Source organism: Drosophila nasuta, chromosome X (assembly GCF_023558535.2).
Source record: "Drosophila nasuta strain 15112-1781.00 chromosome X, ASM2355853v1, whole genome shotgun sequence".
Lineage (NCBI taxonomy): Eukaryota > Metazoa > Arthropoda > Insecta > Diptera > Drosophilidae > Drosophila > Drosophila nasuta.
This window is the reverse complement of record NC_083459.1, coordinates 11,477,748-11,490,931: the sequence shown is the minus strand read 5'-3', so window position 1 is coordinate 11,490,931 and position 13,184 is coordinate 11,477,748. Positions and strand designations below refer to the sequence as shown.

At 37.9% G+C, this 13,184-nt stretch overlaps 2 protein-coding genes and 1 pseudogene across 6 annotated transcripts in view; 2 read left to right on the top strand and 1 right to left on the bottom strand.

The window, feature by feature from the left end:
* Nucleotides 1-5,825, top strand: part of LOC132794982 (rhophilin-2) — a 41,928-nt gene extending 36,103 nt beyond the window's left edge. For all 4 annotated transcript variants that reach the window (XM_060805354.1, XM_060805352.1, XM_060805353.1 and 1 more), the window contains 8 exons: nt 278-431; nt 500-958; nt 1,203-1,347; nt 2,810-3,078; nt 3,143-3,275; nt 3,349-3,671; nt 3,741-3,893; nt 5,106-5,825. In XM_060805354.1, coding sequence (XP_060661337.1) covers nt 278-431; nt 500-958; nt 1,203-1,347; nt 2,810-3,078; nt 3,143-3,275; nt 3,349-3,671; nt 3,741-3,893; nt 5,106-5,309 — 1,840 coding nt within the window. In that variant the 3' untranslated portion in view covers nt 5,310-5,825. The remainder of the gene's footprint in view (nt 1-277; nt 432-499; nt 959-1,202; nt 1,348-2,809; nt 3,079-3,142; nt 3,276-3,348; nt 3,672-3,740; nt 3,894-5,105) is intronic.
* LOC132794984 (protein yellow-like) lies at nt 5,778-9,158 on the bottom strand. Of its 2 annotated transcripts, XM_060805357.1 has the most exons (5): nt 8,759-9,158; nt 7,962-8,619; nt 7,165-7,899; nt 6,922-7,112; nt 5,778-6,838 (listed from the first exon to the last, which is right to left on the bottom strand). In XM_060805357.1, the coding sequence occupies exons 1-3, from the start codon at nt 8,998-9,000 to the stop codon at nt 7,408-7,410; spliced, it is 1,392 nt and encodes a 463-aa protein (XP_060661340.1). In that variant the 5' UTR covers nt 9,001-9,158; the 3' UTR covers nt 5,778-6,838; nt 6,922-7,112; nt 7,165-7,407. The 2 variants fall into 2 exon arrangements, with proteins under 2 accessions (XP_060661340.1, XP_060661339.1); XM_060805356.1 differs by having other exon boundaries at nt 5,778-7,112.
* A 1,829-nt stretch (nt 9,159-10,987) lies between these two features.
* LOC132795132 (protein yellow-like) lies at nt 10,988-13,159 on the top strand (annotated as a pseudogene).
* The last annotated feature ends 25 nt before the right edge of the window (nt 13,160-13,184 follow it).

The following is a 13,184-nucleotide window of genomic DNA, read 5'->3' as shown; positions in this document are numbered from 1 at the left end:
ATGTCTTATAATTTTTTGTTGTTTTGCTGAGTATTAAATTGCATTTATGTTTCATTTGATTGCGTTCAGATAACTTTAAAAACATTCAAGGAATAGCAAAAACAGTCTGCTGCAATCGGGTCTTAGTTTCTTTGTTTGACAATTTGATATATTATATATTGCACTTTCTGATATAATTTTAATGTACTGATAAATCAATATACATACTAAATATAGCCTTATATAACATACAACAAGTATATAATATAACATAATATTTGTTTTTACTTTTTTCCAGTCACGAAGGCATAATGCCAATGATACCGTTGGGTCTCAAGGAGACCAAGGAAATTAATTTTATGGAACCATTTTCGGACTTTATTCTCGAGCACTACAGCGAGGAGCCGTCGATCTATATGGATGCCATAGCCGATATGACAGACACGCGACAGGTAAAAAGAAGTCAAACGCATTTCACAATAGTATTGATTACAAATCAAATTCAAATTGCAATTTGCAGGCTTCAAAGACACCTTCGCGAGATGATCTTGGCGTCGCGCTGCTTTTCCGCTACTACAATCTATTGTACTATGTGGAACGACGATTCTTTCCGCCCGATCGCAATCTGGGCGTCTACTTCGAGTGGTACGACTCGCTGACCGGAGTGCCGTCGTGTCAGCGGACAATTGCCTTCGAGAAGGCCTGCACGCTGTTCAATCTGGGTGCGATTTACACACAGATCGGTGCACGCCACGACAGACGCACGGAGCGCGGTTTGGATGCGGCTGTGGATAGCTTTTTGCGTGCTGCTGGGATATTCCGGCACATCTACGATACGTTCACCAATGCCCCATCGATGGACCTGAAGCCGCAGGTGCTCGATGTGCTTGTCTCCCTGATGCTCTCCCAGGCACGCGAATGTCTCTTCGAGAAGCTGCAGCTACAGATCGAGGCCCTGGGCCTAACCGAGTCCAGTCATGTGAGTGAGCAGCTGTTGTCTATCAATAGCTAACATATAGTAACTTACAACTATTATACGTGAGAGTTGTTGAGAAAAACCAAGAAGCCGCTGGCAGCTGGCTGTGCATTTGAATAATTTATCAGTGCTTTGCATGCATTTGAGCCATTAGTTGGCAAATTGATAAGCTTCATTCATCACTCGACGACACTCATATTCCATACTAGCATAGTAATAATAATAATAATTCGCTTTGCGTTTGCAGCTCTTTCGGGATTTGGCTGGTGAAGCGGCACAGCTGTCGCTCGAGTACAATGAGATGCACAAGAACATCCAAGTGAATGACACACACACCTATCTGCCCGAATGCTGGGCGGGTCTGGTGCCCCTCAAGGCCGAATTGTACAAAGGTGAGCGACGCCTTCTATTGCAAGTGCACACCACATATAACATATAATACATATATTTTGCAACTACTCTACTCTTACATTGAGAGTTGTCTGCAATTAAAAGAATTGATTTATATATTTAATGGTAAAATCAACAAGTCGATATAGTCGTATAGGCAAAGAGTATGATTATTGGTGACTGCTTAGTTGATATACCAAAGATTGAAATTAATAAGTTAACATATTGAAAGCGTATAATAATTGGTGACTGTAATTAAATCAAAGCTTAGTTTTTATATTAAATATAGGAATTAATAAGTTGACATATTGAAAGATTATTATTAATTTTATGCTTAGGTTCTATACTTGAACAACTGATTTATATATTGATAGAATCAGACACATCTGCGAATTTACAAAAAAAAAAAAGAAACCAATGATTTTTATTTCCAATTTTTTTATCATTCTAACTAATGGTTATTGTAATGAACATTTCAAAAACAATTTTTTAAACTTATAATTAAGGGTTTTCTTACCGTAATACAAAAGTAAATTAAAGGGTTTTAAATGAAATTTTATTACCGAAAGTCTTTTTTGTCCTATATTGAATTTTGCCGCTGTATGTCTGGTTGTTACTATTGTTTTGTTGATCATCAGTTTGTCTGTGATCACTAAGGCAAACTAGTCACTTAATTTATAAGCTAAGTTAATCAAATTTTATATTTGATTCCTATTTTTATTTCTCGGATGAACAATAGCATAATGTAAACTTAGCTGCCTTAGAAACTTGCTAGAAAATAGTCAGGAATCCATTTTCGTATTTATGAATTTATTTATTTATGAATTTATTGTGTTAAATATTGTCATTACTATATTTATGAAATAGAACAAGTAAAGAATCAGCGCATAAAAAACTAATAATTAACTATCAAGAACAAATAATCAAATAATATATTTAACGAATAATATAATTAGAGAAGCAGAGTATTAAATAGATATCATTGTAGATCTAATCCTTCATTTATAGTATCTAATATCAGGTTTCATTGCTAGCCGTATTATTACACTTTATCAAAATATATATATATATTATAGTAAAAATTCAATATTTTCTCTTTAATACATTTTTCGCTGCTATTATTTAAGGATTAATATAATTAAAGAACCAGACTGTTAAGAACTAACTCCTTCAACTTTATGATATTTAAGTATGATAGTAGGTCTCATTGTTAGCCCTATTATTACATTTAATCTTATTATTAAATAGTTTCATTAAGGATAAAGTCAGCATTTTAGTTGTACCACATTTTTTCTCAGCAAAGAGTATTTCAACTTTATCAAGTCATTGATTGATTTAAACTTACAATAACTTATTGTTAATATGGAGGAAGAGTATTTAAGCTTCACCAAGTCAATGATTGATTTAAACTTCTAATGAATTGTTGTTAATATGGTTTTACCTACCACTTTTGGCAAATTGCAGCACTGGCACATCACTACGAGGCGCGGAGCATCGATGCGACTGTGGGCGATGGCGACAACGTGTCGCTGGGGACCAAAAAGAGTCAGACGGTGTCATCGAATGAATCTTTCATTGGGAATGCGCGGGAGGCGATGCGTGCCACCGAGGCCAGCAGCGAGTGTGAGGAGGAGAGCGCCAGTGTTGTTGCCATTAAGCGCACCCATTTGAAAGAAGCGCTGGCTAGTCATGAGGAGGCGCAACGTTTGCAGCGCATGTGCCGCTATCTCAAGGTGAGTCACACAATTGCCACAGCAGTCTTCAACATTCTTTAAAATCTCTTCTATTCTATTCTAGAACAAAACATCACTGACCCAAGTCATCAAGGAGGCGCATTACAAAACGCACGAGGAATACGAAAGATTCAGCCTGCAAGCGCCAGTGAAAAACATTGATGAATGCTACGATTTAGTTGAACGCACTGTCGAAGGTAAATAAATGCACTTTCACAACCACAACCACATCGCTTAGCTAAAACTTTTTTGGTAACATCATTCGCACAGCTGCATCGAAATTTACGCTTTCGTTGACGGGCCCCGATTTCACCTCGTACAAAGTGGAGGATCCATTCAAGCGCCTCGGTCCCATTGCAATATTCTCGGCACGTCGCCACTGGACTGCGCCGCGTTGTGTACGCCTTCAGAAGGGTTCGGCGATGTATCACGATGCGAGCAGCTATCATTGTCATTGCCCCACTAGCGATGCCGATGAGAATCACGAGCCTGGCTGCAGCCTCTACAAGGAGGAGCTCGAGAACTTTGGCTTCCATGTGCGTGGCGATGCGCCTGTGATAATTGCCCATGTTGAAATCAATTCCCTAGCCGATGTAACTATCACTTTTCCCTATTCACTGTATTATTCTTACTTAAACTGCTTTATTTCATCATTCCGACAGCTGGGCGGCATCAAGGAGGGCGATTTTATTGTGGAAATCGCTGGCATGGATGTCAAATGGTATTCACATCAGCAAGTCGTGCGGCTAATTCAATCGTGTGGTGCGGCGCTTGAACTTAAGGTCATCACGCCAATGGATCGCAATTACTTAAAGGTGGGCAACATTTTGAGATCTAATGGGTCTGATATGTTAGTTTAGTGAGATGCAAAGCATAAATCAATAGAGATCTGTAGCTATATCGTTGTTGAATGGCTTTGTCTCGGAAGTAGCATATTGTGGATGCATTTTTTTAGCAAACTGCAGAAGCATCTTAAGGGGTAGCTGATCACAAAGATTAGTTAGACACAGCGCTTGGATAGCGTTGGACATTCACTAAGAACATATTTCAGTGTTTCTTCATGTTTGTAGTATGTTCATCTTTCCTACTGTGTTTATAAAGATTTCTAGCTTAGCAACCATTATATCTAAAGAAAACATAATTTTAAATTTAATGAAAAACATTTAATACTACACAATTGTTGTATGAAAAACGAATTTGTATTTCTAATTTAAAATAATGTATCGAATAGAGCATTATTCTGCATTTTGGGGTCTATAATTGAATGTTTACATGGATCTGAATAAGTTTTTATTTTAGTTGATAGAATCATTTATTTATACATGTTCCATCTATCTGCTTGTCTGTCTTGCTTTATTAATATTTAGCTATATAGCTAAATACCATATACCTAACTTTACTTTACTTCTTTTACAATGAACGACTTTCTATACTTTATATGAAAAGTTTACTATTCATTGTTAAAATCTATTTCTAATTTAAAGTTATATGTATATCGAATTGATATGTATTTGGAATTTTGAGATCTATAACTGAATATACATATGTCTGTTTTTGTAAATATTTACATCTCACCTAAAGATACCTTAACTTCTATTACAATGAATATTTTATACGAAAAGTACAGTATTTATAGCAAAATTCTGTATTTCCAATTTGACGCAATTCAATTGATATTAATTTTGCATTTTGAGATCTGTTACTGAAAGTTTACTTGGATCTGATAAGTGTGTTGCCATAGTTGATAGAATCATCTATGTATATTCCATCTAACTGATTGTCTGTCTTTATAAATACTTATGTATATCTCAGCTAAGGACAGCTTAATTTTTATTATAATGAACGATTTTCAAAACTTTATATAAAAAGTACAGTCTTCTTTGCAAAAATTTCAAATTTTAAATTTGATATCGAAGTAATTACTATTTCCATTTCAAATGAAAATGTGATAATTCTTAACCAGTGATTAAGAGTTGTTAACCGTGTTATAAACAGTCTTAACTAATCACAAATTTATTCCTTTGCAGCCTCTGTCATCGAAGGGTTCAATATCGACGCTATCGGCAGCCAGTTCATCAGGCGTCTCGTCCGGCTCCTCGAGCCCAACCAGCACGACCACAAAGCCCAAGCTGCGGATCAAGACGTCCGCGAAGACGCGCTTTGTGGGCAGCGTATCGTCCAGTTCGTGGAATCCCTTTCGACGCACACCGAGCTTGGCGAAAATCTTTTGAATGCGGGGATTCCTTAGCTTAAGTTATGCTTTAAATTGATATGAAGCAGTGGCCATTATTTTATTTAAAAAGCAAAGTGGACTTCATTTTTTTTTTTATTTGTATCTATATATATAAATAAAAATATATGCTATATATATAGGACGATGTATGCACATAGATCCCAAGAACACACACACACACTTTTTGGATAGTTGAGCTCCAGAGAATTCCATTTATTTTCCGCCAGCCTGGAAAATATCAACAAGAATGCGAGTTGCGGAGCACTTAGAAATCTGTTTGTAAAACAGAACTCGAAGACGCTGTAAATTATTTTCATTTTTTTGTTTTTTTTTGTAAAATGTTGCGATTCCAAAAAGTATTTACATATTTGATTACATACAAACACATGTGTACAATGTATAAATATGCATCAGATATGTGCGATTTGTATGTAGTAATAATCGTATATTGAAATCTATATTATAATTATGGATCATATTAAGGTTGGATGCGCGGAACTTGGGGAGTTAATTTACGTATATTTCATATGTATATATGTATATTATTAAGTCACAACTATTTTGTATACATTTTGTAAAAGCCATTTTATATAACATACATAATACTTATTATATTATCTATATACAATACACATCTGTCTATGTACTTACTACATAAATTTACCAATTTTCATTTCGCATGATTAATTAACCCAAAACTGATTCGCTGTTATATTACCAGTCGAAAAACTAACAAGGAATAAGAATTCTCAACAATTTTGTGCAATCTTAAAAGGTAAAAGAGCAGTTCTAATGTAGAAACTGTCTAAGTGAATGTAAAGTGTGATTTAAAATCTTGCTGTTGTGTCCCCTAATTATCGTCGCTCTTCTCACACTTTTGGAAAGATGTATTGATTTTTGTGCGAAGCTTTTCCAACTCTTCAATCAGTTCTACTTTCGTCTCAAGATTAAGCTTAAGCAAATTATGCATTCGTCGATAGAGTTGTATCATCATTTTGCTAGCGATCAAATCCTCACTGGAAATTTGATTTGGCTTTGCTTTGATCTTTTGCTCACTTAAATCTTCTAAAGAACTTAGATCCCAGGCAGGTGGAGTTGGTGGCCGTAGCTCTGACGATCGTTTTTTCTTTGATGAGATACTTTTTAAAGGGTCTTTAGCAGTTAGTCTTTTTGTTGCTCTCTCTGATGAATATAGTTTCAATGAAGGTAATTTCTTTAGCTGTTCGTTTCTTGATTGTGTTTCCATTGCTTGTCTTGAAGATGATCGGAGTTCCATTCTTGGTTGCTCCTTTGATGTTAGTCCCAATGAAGGTAATGATTTTAATAGTTCACGCTCTGATGATGGCGATGATGTCAGTCCCAATGAAGGCAGATCCATAAAATTTTCACTGCTTGACGACATTCGCAGCGAAGGAACTCTCGTCGAGCATCGATCGTCTTGAGTATCCTTCGATGAATTGCACCGGCAAAACTTCTCCTGATTTGTACATTCCACAAACAAATTGTTTTGGTTGCAAGGCAAATAATCTGCATTGTAAATGTGTTTATTACGACATTTTTCCCGTTTGCTATCTAATCTATGTGAAAGTTCTGTCGAATTTCGATAAAACCTTTTGCAATCACTTTCTTCATTTGCGCATTGAGTGCAACTCCGACTTGAATATAACTCTTCGTATTCATCGTAGCGACGCATCTTGCAACTGTTCGATTTGCAACACCTCACTGAAGCTCTTCTCGCTTCCAGTTTTTGTGCTATCTCCAATTCAAGAGCAGCAAGCTTATGTCTCCGACAAAGATTATGCTGCAATCGAGAAAACGTGAGGAAAGCATCTTAAAGAATTCTCACTACTTACCGGAGTGCCTAAATTATATTTATCCATTTTGGAATTAATTATAAAATATATTGCAAACAGTTCAAAATTATTATTATAAAATATAATATCCACTTTTGAATCTTTTTCTCAATGCTCGCTCATTTTATTGTTGATACTGTGAAATGTTATTGACATACTTTACGGTAATGAAGAGGATTAAAAGGCATACTTTGGCATTATATTTGTAGATGCAAATTCGATTTGAAATGAATTGAATTTCATTCAATAGCATTGACCCTCTTCGATCGAAACCAATGCGAACTTGTTGTTATTCGCCGATTCGGATATTGGATTGCAGACAGAGTTGGCAATAATATCCTCAACGTCTGCTCTCAGAATTCTGAAGTTGATGTCTCCGTAATCCAGTTGGCTGTATAGGTAAATCGGAAGACGATTGCTCATCACCCACACGCCTTGCTTCTCTTTGTGATCCACCTTCAGATCGTTGGGAAATTGAATCAACATCGTTGAGTTATCAGCATCGAGAAGGGATCCCAAGTTGGCTCTTGTATATGGTTTGGCTGTGTCCCAACACCCAACGTTGTCACGATGCACTTGTGTGTAGAACATGACGCCATTTCTGGCAATTCCCGATGTGGAGGACTGCCCATTGAATCCTCGATCGCCAACTGCAACGAACAGCTTTGAGGTGTCGACAGTGCCATTTGTCCACAGAGATTCATTCAACAGCAGATCCACAGACACCATGAATTCCTAAGGCAAGAAAGAGTAAGAGTAACTAACCTTCAATTGAATAATTTGATACACTCGCTCACCGTGAAGCTGGCCATCGGATGGAAGTACAAGCGACGATCTTCGGTGAGACTCATGCCAAAGACGCCATCCAACCACTGGAAGTTTAATCCATAGACATTAAAATCAGAGGCCACTGGATTGGGCGCAAAATTGTAGTTGGTCACTCGCCAACTTCTGTTCTTCTCCAAGCTATAGACAACTATTCCGAAGCGCCACACATCAGTGACAAGGGCGTGGGCGTCGAGGCAATTGCCATTCCTGACGTCCACCACAATATTGGAGTGCAATGAATCCTGCTTGACTTGCGAAGGTGGCAGCTCATAGCGGACGACCATTTCGTCGGTGTTCAAGTCAAAGGCCACAATCTTCGGGGGGCAGATTTGGTTTAAGCTGATTGTGGCATTCACAATGCCAGAGTCGATCATCCACAGTCGGTTGCATTGAGCATCGACTGTGGTGCGGTAAACCGATATCAGCTTGGAGCAGTCGGGATTGTAGGGACTGCTGTGTGCCTGCCAGTTGGGATACGGACGGACTGGGGGACTTATCTCCTTTGTCGGGTAGGGCACGGTCACCAAGCTGGCTGGCACACCATCCTTCCATCGCGGAGTTGTGATAAACAGCCGGTTGCGGTAGACATCGATTCCCAAAGGTAGGTTATTCTTTGGGTTGAAATCGCTGCAATGAATGGAAACTTCGAGTAAGTACATTTACAGACGGATGGCAGGTGGCAGGTGGCATGTGGCAGGTGTAAATCTTTTTTATTTGGACCATAACACAATATCCTGGGCTATCCATCAAGAATATGACATATTACCCATTCATTATCGCCAGTTGTCGCTCCACGAAAGTGGGATACTCGAAGTCAATGTATTTCCACTCATTGACTATTTGAAATGTTTTCGCTTCCTGTTTAATATTTTGCCGCTGAAATGTAAACGGTGCATAAGATACTGGATCCAACGTTGCCCCATACGCAGATACACGAAATCGAATTGAAAAGTATTGAAGGCCAGCGATCGATAGAAAACAAAGTATTATTGCAAGAAACGATTTCATAGCTAATATCCAAAACTGGTTAACTGCTAAGATACAACGTATGTTTTTTGTATTGTAAATTATTCGTATGTATTTGTTAACAACTTTAATGCAATGCTTCTCGGCGGCGACCAGTCTGCCACTGGCTCTGGCTCTGTCTCTGGCTCTAGTCGGCCTCACGCACAAAAATCAACTGAATTCAAGTGAACGCCTCGCTAGAGTTAAGTACTTTTCATACCCTGTAATTGTGAGTATATCTCCAATGGGTATAAACTGTATCTCATAAGCAACTGCTGTTAAGTAGTATAATTCTAATGGCAGCTCTTAACACAATCCAGTTATCAAGTTGTTGACAGCATTTCACATTCTTCGAAGTGAGTAATCAATGCAGTTCGACACGTTTCGCCAAAATCGAAGGAAACATTCACAAATTCCTTTTTGGTAAGGAATCAAATTGGTTGCAACACGCGGGCAAAGCCGGATAGTACTGCCAACTACATGCATATGGCCATAGTCTGAAAAGTTGCACTTACTTTCTTCGACCTGTTACAGTTTCCACTTGCACAACTTGCGCCAGATACTTTTGTATCTGTTACATGCACTTGTATCTATGAAATACATTCAAATGCTGATCAACGGTCTCTCGATCAGTATATTATCTTTCTGTCATTTTTAGTAACAAACTAAATGTCACTCAATTGACGTCACAAATAAAATGGGGTAGATTGAGATACATTTATCATTATTATACTTTACCGTACTGCCGGAATATCTTTTTAATCCTGTTATGCACATAATGGCATTGAATTTATCATTTATTGATGATGATGATAAGGACTACAAAATCTTAAGGATCTGTGAAGTAAAAAATCATATGAGTCGTCAAATGATAAATGCACTCTTATCATTAAAAAAAAAACCGACATCTCCTAAAAAAACCAACTTGATGGCATTACTCGAGTGTATCCGTCGCATATGAAGTTTGTTTACAATTTAGTCATCGATATCAAAAATATAGATTCCCTAAAATTTGAAAGTAATTTAAGTCCGATGCAGCAGTATCTAAGAGTCGAGTATTTTCGACTGTTGCTTTCAGACTCAAAGGGAGTTGTCAAATTTTATAAAAGTTCGTTACTTTCGGATCTTGGTTCTATTGTTTTCAGCTACAGGTTGCTTTGAACTACAGGCATTCAATTGAAAATATCTTGTTTAATGGCTATCAACACAGATACAAATTATGGTTTTGAGTCACCAATAATGTTTGCCAGCTTTATATGTAGATAAAAAATTCCAGTATTTAACAAGTTAGAAAGCTGATTTCTTAGGTTTGACTTTGAAGTAAGTGAAAGAAAATCTGAATTATAAAATTCAAATTTAATTTTAGAAGACAATATGTTTGTATTTTTTACAGGATGACAAAAAAAATCTATTTCTTCAAAAAAAATGTATGACGTCATTTGAGTGACATTTAGTTTGTTACTAAAAATGACAGAAAGATAATATACTGATCGAGAGACCGTTGATCGGCATTTGAATGTAATTCATAGATACAAGTGCATGTAACAGATACAAAAGTATCTGGCGCAAGTTGTGCAAGTGGAAACTGTAACTGTAACAGGTCGAAGAAAGTAAGTGCAACTTTTTAGACTATGGCCATATGCATGCAGTTGGCAGTACTATCCGGCTTTGCCCGCGTGTTGCAACCAATTTGATTCCTTACCAAAAAGGAATTTGTGAATGTTTCCTTCGATTTTGGCGAAACGTGTCGAACTGCATTGATTACTCACTTCGAAGAATGTGAAATGCTGTCAACAACTTGGCGACTGGATTAGAATTATACTACTTAACACCAGTTGTTTATGAGATACAGTTTATACCCATTGTAGATATACTCTCAATTACAGGGTATGAAAAGTACTTAACTCTAGCGAGGCGTTCACTTGAATTCAGTTGATTTTTGTGCGTGAGGCCGACTAGAGCCAGAGACAGAGCCAGAGCCATTGGCAGACTGGTCGCCGCCGAGAAGCATTGCATTAAAGTTGTTAACAAATACATACGAATAATTTACAATACAAAAAACATACGTTGTATCTTAGCAGTTAACCAGTTTTGGATATTAGCTATGAAATCGTTTCTTGCAATAATACTTTGTTTTCTATCGATCGCTGGCCTTCAATACTTTTCAATTCGATTTCGTGTATCTGCGTATGGGGCAACGTTGGATCCAGTATCTTATGCACCGTTTACATTTCAGCGGCAAAATATTAAACAGGAAGCGAAAACATTTCAAATAGTCAATGAGTGGAAATACATTGACTTCGAGTATCCCACTTTCGTGGAGCGACAACTGGCGATAATGAATGGGTAATATGTCATATTCTTGATGGATAGCCCAGGATATTGTGTAATGGTCCAAATAAAAAAGATTTACACCTGCCACTTGCCATCCGTCTGTAAATGTACTTACTCGAAGTTTCCATTCATTGCAGCGATTTCAACCCAAAGAATAACCTACCTTTGGGAATCGATGTCTACCGCAACCGGCTGTTTATCACAACTCCGCGATGGAAGGATGGTGTGCCAGCCAGCTTGGTGACCGTGCCCTACCCGACAAAGGAGATAAGTCCCCCAGTCCGTCCGTATCCCAACTGGCAGGCACACAGCAGTCCCTACAATCCCGACTGCTCCAAGCTGATATCGGTTTACCGCACCACAGTCGATGCTCAATGCAACCGACTGTGGATGATCGACTCTGGCATTGTGAATGCCACAATCAGCTTAAACCAAATCTGCCCCCCCGAAGATTGTGGCCTTTGACTTGAACACCGACGAAATGGTCGTCCGCTATGAGCTGCCACCTTCGCAAGTCAAGCAGGATTCATTGCACTCCAATATTGTGGTGGACGTCAGGAATGGCAATTGCCTCGACGCCCACGCCCTTGTCACTGATGTGTGGCGCTTCGGAATAGTTGTCTATAGCTTGGGAGAAGAACAGAAGTTGGCGAGTGACCAACTACAATTTTGCGCCCAATCCAGTGGCCTCTGATTTTAATGTCTATGGATTAAACTTCCAGTGGTTGGATGGCGTCTTTGGCATGAGTCTCACCGAAGATCGTCGCTTGTACTTCCATCCGATGGCCAGCTTCAAGGTGAGCGAGTGTATCAAATTATTCAATTTAACGATAGTTACTCTTTCTTGGCTTAGGAATTCATGGTGTCTGTGGATCTGCTGTTGAATGAATCTCTGTGGACAAATGGCACTGTCGACACCTCAAAGCTGTTCATTGCAGTTGGCGATCGAGGATTCAATGGGCAATCCTCCACATCGGGAATTGCCAGAAATGGCGTCATGTTCTACACACAAGTGCATCGTGACAACGTTGGGTGTTGGGACACAGCCAAACCATATACAAGAGCCAACTTGGGATCCCTTCTCGATGCTGATAACTCAACGATGTTGATTCAATTTCCCAACGATCTGAAGGTGGATCACAAAGAGAAGCAAGGCGTGTGGGTGATGAGCAATCGTCTTCCGATTTACCTATACAGCCAACTGGATTACGGAGACATCAACTTCAGAATTCTGAGAGCAGACGTTGAGGATATTATTGCCAACTCTGTCTGCAATCCAATATCCGAATCGGCGAATAACAACAAGTTCGCATTGGTTTCGATCGAAGAGGGTCAATGCTATTGAATGAAATTCAATTCATTTCAAATCGAATTTGCATCTACAAATATAATGCCAAAGTATGCCTTTTAATCCTCTTCATTACCGTAAAGTATGTCAATAACATTTCACAGTATCAACAATAAAATGAGCGAGCATTGAGAAAAGTGGATATTATATTTTCTAAGAGTAATTTTAAACCAAGTTCTTCCAGGGATTAAAGTGAGCCGAATATGGTTGAAAAGCTAAGCCCATTGTTTCACGATGATATACTACTAGGGTCACTATTAGAGGATAGATAAATAAAGACATAATGCGCATCTGAAACTAATCGAAGAACTGAAGAAATTTTCAGCGAATTTCCATGAAATTTTGTAGTTTCCTAAGAGTAACAAAGATGAACTTATTATATGATATACTTGTATGTTATACAAGTAAAGTAAAATCAAATCACTAGAGTTTATCAAAATTCGTTGTATATATTCTATAATATATTTTTTTACATTAATACATATACAATATTTTGTTTCTAAAC

Coding starts and splice junctions, on each gene's coding strand:
- LOC132794984 (XM_060805356.1), bottom strand. CDS start 9,000: ATGAAATCGTTTCTTGCAATAATACTTTGTTTTCTATCGATCGCTGGC. Junction 8,620..8,758: donor CAACTGGCGATAATGAATGG/GTAATATGTCAT, acceptor CATTCATTGCAG/CGATTTCAACCCAAAGAATA. Junction 7,900..7,961: donor ATCCGATGGCCAGCTTCACG/GTGAGCGAGTGT, acceptor TTCTTGCCTTAG/GAATTCATGGTGTCTGTGGA.